Raw genomic sequence first — 6,999 nt, 5'->3', positions numbered from 1 at the left:
TTATTACTTTGAAACCAAAAACTAGTGATGCTAAGCAGATGCAGAAATTTAGACCTATTTGCCTACTAAACGTTAGCTTCAAGATTATAACTAAGCTTCTTGTTAATAGATTAAGCAGGGTGGTGGATCATGTTATTTCACATACTCAAATTGCCTTCATTAAAGGTATAAACATTATGGAGGGAGTTGTCCTTGATGAGGCTATGAATTATATCCACTTTAAGAAGTAAATTGCCTTGCTTTTAAAGATGATTTTGAAAAAAGCTTATGATAAAATTAAATGGCCTTTTGTCCTTCAAATGCTCAAGATGAAAGGTTTTCCTCATAAGTGGTGTGGCTAGCTCACGTTAACTATGAGAGGGGTCATGTGGGAGTGAAAGTCAATGATGAATTTCGCAAAAAAAAGTCAATGATGAAGTTGGACCTTATTTCAAGACTCACAAAGGACCGAGGCAGGGGGATCCCTATCCCCTCTGCTTTTTGACTTAGCTGTTGATTCTTACCTGTGATTATGGAAAAAGGCTAGTCAAAATAGATCTGTTAAAGGAGTCTTGGGAGATTTTTTTTGCAGGGGGTCAATATGCCTTAATATGCTGATGACACCATATTCTTATTACAAGATAATATAGACAATGTTAAAAACATAAATTCATTTTATGTGCTTTTGAACAAATTTCTGGCTTGATTATGTATTTCCATAAAAGTGAATTATTCTCATTTGGGGATGCCAATGATGAGGTCGAACTATATCATGAGATATTTACTTGTCAGTTGAGGAATCTACCTACGAATATCTTGGCATATGCTTTTGCTCAGAATTTGATCTCTTGAGATGTATGTTATGCTTGTAGCTTGTATTAGGGCTCGGTTCATATGGTTCCTTAATAGAAATTGGAGGGGTGGCCCCTTCTTCATTCCACAAAAAAACAAAACACTTGCGGGTCTTCTTTACGGATTGTGATGGGAGTTTAAGATGAAAAGTTGAAAACTATATGTATATATTTGTCTCCAAAGTTTGCATATAATTTCCTTTTCTTTTTTCTACAAATATTAAGATAAAAATCAGTTGTAAAAGTTACATCTTGAAGGCCAAACGTGGCTTATTTAGCTATTTGTGATATGGAGAGAGTATTTATCATACAATTGGGTTTAGGGTCTATGCAGGAAATCTATGTACGTGGTATATATATGCACATCCGGCGCCTGTCCACTACTCAGGAAACCATGCATATGCATGCATGCATGCATCTATGTGTATGATCAGACATCTATCTCGGCTGGAACTCCGATAAGGACATCTCGTTGACGGACGGCGCAGTTGCTGATGCTTGGGCGCCCGGCTCTAACCCGGACGCGCTGTCATCGGTCTCGCCGCCGCGTGCGAAAGTGAACGCCGGCTTGGACGGCGCCGGGAAGTCCGACGCGTGGCCGTGCAGCATCACGAGGACGTCCAGCATGGCCGGGCGGTCCGCCGGGTTCTCCTGCACGCAGAGGAGCCCCAGGTGGATGGACTTGATCACCTCGCCCTCCTGCCCCGCGACCATGTTGCAGTCCAGCGACGGGTCCGTCGTCTCCAGCGGCGTTCCCTTCAGCCACTGGTCCCATACCTGCAGGATATATTCATGAAAACATCATACATCATATATGATCACAAGTACTCGTATGTAGTGCCCATGCCAAGCATGCATGCATGATCTCAGATAGCTTGTGCTCACATAGCTGAGCATGGTGCCCGAGTCTTCCAAGGATGATTCTTCAAGCAAGTCGGTGTTTTTCCTTCCCGTAACGATCTCCAGCACCAGAACGCCGAAGCTATACACGTCTATCTTGACCGACAGGCGCCCTCGAACTGCGTACTCCGGCGCCATGTATCCACTGCGACACACCAGAAATTAATATATACTCTGGCTTCATATATAATCGAGAAATTCACCATAGAGATAGATATATAGATACTCGGCTTGTCGCCGTCGAGCTAACGTACAGTGTTCCGACAACTTGGCTAGTGACGGCACTCGGCCTGTCGCCGTCGAAGAGCCTGGCCAGGCCGAAATCCGAGATCTTGGGGTTCATATCGGTGTCGAGCAGGATGTTGCTGGCCTTGAGATCGCGGTGTAAGATCGTTACCTGCGAGTCCTCGTGGAGGTACAGGAGGCCTCGTGCCGTCCCGTAGATTATGCGGTACCTTGTCTCCCAGCACAACGATTGCCGCTTCTCAACTTCAGGCGCTGCAGATTATATTAATTAGTTATTACGACACGGTTAATGTGTTTGTCGTCTGCATGCATGCAGCATGCGTATGTAGCATCTGGATCGATCGTCCGTACCGAAAAGAAAGATGTCGAGGCTCCGGTTGGGCAGGTACTCGTACACCACCAACTTCTCCTTCCCCTTCAAGCACACTCCGAGAAGCTTTGTCAGATTGTTGTGCCGGAGCTTGGCTACCAGCAGTAGCTCATTTCTCAGTTCCTTCACACCTTGCCCTGAAGCTTTGTCCAATCTCTTCACAGCTATTTGCCGCCCATGAGGCAACACCCCCTGAAAAATACAATTCAGATGGTTTCCACCTAAACCAGACCAATCTCTGTAAATAAACAAATTATCTTTTTTGTGTGTGTGTGTGGTTTTAGATGGCAAACCACGCTTGTCTACGCGGTATATTTTCTATATTTATGTGAAGTGCGGGAACACATTATCTGATCAAGAGCTTCATAATACATCAGGTAAGTTGAATATATCTACATTTATTATTATTATTATTATTATTATTATTACTATTATTATTATTATTATTATTATTAAGTGAGTGGAGAAAAGTTTGTGCCCATTCGTCATGTTTTTTGCAGAAAATCCGCTACTATTTCTTTAAATCAATCTGCGGTTCAAGTTTAAGTGAGTCGTTTTCTTGCAGAAAGCCCCCTGCAGTCCACTCGCCCAAACTAAAAATTTAACACTAAAGTCGTGATTTGAGCAAATATTTTCAGAATTACTACATTTTTATACATCGTTTTACTAGATCTTGTAAATAGCGTTACTAGGGGCGTAGAATAAGCTATTCTACAACCCCGCTCTTCATATACCATATAGATGATACCACTATACCTCATTATTATTTGTACTATACCTTATTAATTATTACTAGATACCTCAAACTGAGTTTTGTAAAAAAATCCATTTGGGTGCATGTATTTTATTGTGTACACACATAAATTGTTACTTTGTACATACAAATGGTATATTATGTAAACTATGAGCCTTGATGATATTTTTCATAAAATTTGTATTGAGGTATCTTAGAATAATTAATAAGGTATATTGAGAATGAAAAGGAGGTATAAAACATTTGATAATGAAGTATATTGAACGTGGGTACTCCCAGGAGTACAGAAAATTGGTACTCCGCTCATGAGTCTAAGTCTTAAGCAAAACAATTTCACCAATTTCTCTCTATTCCCTCTAATATGATATCAGCCTAACCTCGATCCACAACCCTAGCCCCCGTTTCTACACGGCGCCTCCTCCGGGGCGATCGATCTACATGATCGCCACCAGGGCCGTGCTGCCCGTACCTAGGGTTTGTCCGCCAGTCGTGTTGACTGGCTGTCCAAATTAGTCTTTTTTCGATCCTTTGATCCGGGTTTTCTCTCTCTCGTTGGTCGCATTGATCGGCATTTTTTTTGGTTTTCGATCTAAGATCGGTTTGCGTCACCCGCCGCCGCTGTCGACCCCGCACACCTCTACTCTGACACCAGCGCGACCACATGGACTCTTCACCGACCCAGCAGCCTCGTGCAACATAGGGGCCCGTCAGGCCGTCATCCGCACGTATGCCTGCCCGTCTCTGCCCTGTCCCTGAGTACAACGCATCCTCCATCGATCGAGCTATGGGTTGTCGTTGCGTCTCCCTGTCGGGCCGCAGCGCCGCCGCCTAATGGTTCTCCCTGCGGCTGCGCCGATCCGCGTCGTCGCTGCATAGCTCTTTTAGGCCATAGCGCCGCGGCACGCGGTCCACGTCGTCATCTCGAGGCCATTTGCACCGACCCACACGCTGCTGTTGCATCGCCCCTTCGGGCCTTAGTGCCGCGACCCGCGGTCCACCGTCGCCCCTAGACCGTCCGCTCCGGGCCATCCCCGTGGCTGCGCCGATCCTCGCGATGCTGTTGCGTCGCTGCATCGGGCCATAGTGATCATGGCACGCGGTCCCTGCCACCGCCAGCCCGACACGTGCGTCGCCGCTGGGTCGCCCCTTTGGGCCGTAATGCCGCGGCAAACGGTCCACTTCGCCGTCCATGCGAGTCGAGTTCTATGTGGTATGCGCCGCACCGCCTTCCTAGGCGCGGGAACGCCACCGTCCGCGCCAGTATTCGTCACGCTGTCGGGTTCTTCCTCGCCTACTTCGTGCACTGCTGCTGCGCTCCTAACCTAGCTGTTGTCGCCGCTCTTCTTCCTGGTCCACAGCGACTTCCTCGACGATACCGGCCACCCCGACTCGACATTGACAACAGCGGCCCTCGCACGACTACCTCGACCGCGGCTACACCACCCTACACTCTTGGCTACCTCGACATCAGCACAAAGGGCTACTGCCTTGCTTGATTTTTGACTTAATTAAGGGGAAGTTGAACTACTTGATTTCATATTATAGATGCTGATTACTTTTTTATAAATAAACTTTGCCAAACTTGATTTGTTTTTGTACTTAGGACCATGGTTTGGGAACTCGTTCTGAATCTGAGTTTCGGTGAAATTCAGTTATGTGGAAAAAATAATCGGATTTACATGTTAATTAATCAAATCGAAGTTGAAGTTCAAACCCCCCACGACCTAGGTTGTACAAGCAAGCATGCCATACTAAATGCAATATGTCTAAATAAAAACCATGTTGTAATTGACTAGATTTAGAATTTGAAAATTTCAGTTATCTATTTGGGATTCTTACCGATACTTCTCCCCGAATTTTGGTCATTCCATTGTGGTCTGATTTTTTTTATTCGGAAATACAAAACCTTGATTCGGACAAAACTTATATGCCTTATATTTTAGAAAGAATGGGTATTACGGATCCAGATACAAATTTACTTCTTTTTTTCAAATATGTAGGGAACATATACGTCTGCATGTGGGATTTGTTTGTCAAATTTTTCTGAAACTTGCTTGAAAAATCCACCCTCCATGCCAAAAGACCAATCGTACATACCTTGTATACTGCCCCAAAACCTCCATGCCCAAGCTTATTCTCTTCGGCGAAATTGTCGGTTGCTTGCCTCAACGTTGGCAGGTCAAACAGAAGTGATTCAGGGTCTTCGTCATCTTCCTGGTAAGCTGAATACAAAGAGAGGGGAAATTTCTTACTTAACTGGATCATCTTCGTGATAACACCAGTTATGGATGCAATTTCAAAACAAAAACAAAAACTTCTTACAGAGCTGTGTCGTAGCCTTATTTCTCCATAGGAAGATCATAGATAGGGACAAGACGATAACCGCGACGCCGAGAACAACGGCCGATACTGTCGCCGCCTGTTGTCGCCACCTTATCCCGTCTCTTGTAGAAGACGGGAGGGCAGAAGGTGGTGGCGGCGTGGGCCGCGGGGCGACGAGCTTCAGCGCGGGGCTGCCGTCGTAGAACTCGTGCGTCTCGAACCTGAGGCTGCACCATATGGCCAGGATCCGCCCTCCGACGCTGCCGTTGAAGAACAACCCCGGCATCTCGTCGATGAGCCCCTGGAGGCACGCGCGGCACGGGCCCGGCGCCTGGTCCGGTGTGCACTGCACCATCCCGTTGATGTTGTGCACCACCTCCTTGCTGGTGGTGACCGGGAATCCCTGGTCTGAGATCATGACCCCGGCGGCGTACCTGGACGTGGTGTTGAACGCGGCCCAGTCGGCGAGCGCGGCCACGAGGCTCACCACGATTGCGACGAACCGGCCAGCGTCGCCGGGGGCCACAAAGTCGTCGCTGGCTCCCTTGGCTTGCACCTGCCCGTTGTCCGGGTTGGTGAGGAAGTCCAGGAAGGAGTAGCGGACGGTGCAGCGGTCGTAGAAGATGGACACGTCCATGACGCCCATGCACCTGCCGAATGCGACCTCCGGCGCGAGGGCGAGGCAGGAGGACGCGCACTCTGTGCCGTTGGTGGCGTCGCCGCGGCAGAGCCCAAGGCCCCACACCGTGTCGGGGCGGGCGCCGACGACGGCCGTTGCGAACAGCGAGCGGGAGGCGTTGGCGGCGAGGGACGCCAGGAGGGTGCGGACGTTGGATTGGTAGGTGCTGTTCTCAGAGTAGTACGTGCCGTTATTGCACTCCCACGTCACGAGCTCCGCCCTGGCGCTGGCGGACGGCGTTACCAAGCTGCAAAGTGATGATAACAGTAGCAGGACGACGGAGGCAATGCTCGCTGAGCGTATGTCCATCTTGTGCAGCGGCGCCGTTCCGGTGCACGTACGCGTCCCGGTGCCGGCATATGTATCACACGAGGCGTCGAGGCGTAATGGTTTAGGACGGTGTCTATCTCTATCTATATATGCGCGCGGTATAATTTTTCAGGTTTGCTATTTCACATCTAGCTATCTCACATCTAAGTCTAGAGCCATTAGATTATACTCCTATGTCTTTAATATTCGTGCAAAAGGCCATGATCTGGATGCTGCGCTCGCTCGGCGGCGCGTTGTCTCAGGCGTTGCATGTGTCCAGGTCCTTGCTAGTGCTAGATCGGGCGTTATTGGTTTTTCCAAGTCTATGCTGCTCAAGGTCGTTGCTACTGCGAGGTTGATTGCCTTTTTTTTTCATTTATTTCACAAGTCTGTGGTACACTCAGTCCTAGTTCTTCTCATTTTTCTACACTCTTATTTGATACCTAGTATTTGTTTTCTTGTTTGTTTTCGTTTTATTTTCCTTTTTTGTTTTCCTTTTTCTATTTTATTGTTTGTTTTAAATTATAAAGTATTTTATATTCACAATTTTTTTATATTTTCTATTTCCATTTTTCCATTTTTCTTTTCC

General features: G+C 47.2%; 1 protein-coding gene across 1 annotated transcript; it reads right to left on the bottom strand.

The window, feature by feature from the left end:
- Positions 1 to 991: 991 nt before the first annotated feature.
- On the bottom strand, positions 992 to 6,551 carry LOC125542336 (cysteine-rich receptor-like protein kinase 44). The gene is made up of 6 exons (XM_048705328.1): positions 5,423 to 6,551; positions 5,198 to 5,322; positions 2,328 to 2,538; positions 1,985 to 2,228; positions 1,716 to 1,875; positions 992 to 1,607 (listed from the first exon to the last, which is right to left on the bottom strand). The coding sequence occupies exons 1-6, from the start codon at positions 6,408 to 6,410 to the stop codon at positions 1,269 to 1,271; spliced, it is 2,067 nt and encodes a 688-aa protein (XP_048561285.1). The 5' UTR covers positions 6,411 to 6,551; the 3' UTR covers positions 992 to 1,268.
- Positions 6,552 to 6,999: the final 448 nt, after the last annotated feature.

Source organism: Triticum urartu, chromosome 3, assembly GCF_003073215.2.
Source record: "Triticum urartu cultivar G1812 chromosome 3, Tu2.1, whole genome shotgun sequence".
NCBI lineage: Eukaryota > Viridiplantae > Streptophyta > Magnoliopsida > Poales > Poaceae > Triticum > Triticum urartu.
The sequence above is the reverse complement of the archived record's forward strand: the minus strand, read 5'-3'. Positions and strand labels throughout refer to the sequence as shown.

What these genes read in the sequence shown, in the direction of transcription:
- LOC125542336 (XM_048705328.1), bottom strand. Translation starts at nt 6,410, where the DNA reads ATGGACATACGCTCAGCGAGCATTGCCTCCGTCGTCCTGCTACTGTTA. An exon ending in GTTTTGGGGCAGTATACAAG is followed by an intron (nt 2,539 to 5,197) that starts GTATGTACGATT and finishes TGTATTTTTCAG; the next exon opens with GGGGTGTTGCCTCATGGGCG. An exon ending in CCTCGACATCTTTCTTTTCG is followed by an intron (nt 2,229 to 2,327) that starts GTACGGACGATC and finishes TATAATCTGCAG; the next exon opens with CGCCTGAAGTTGAGAAGCGG.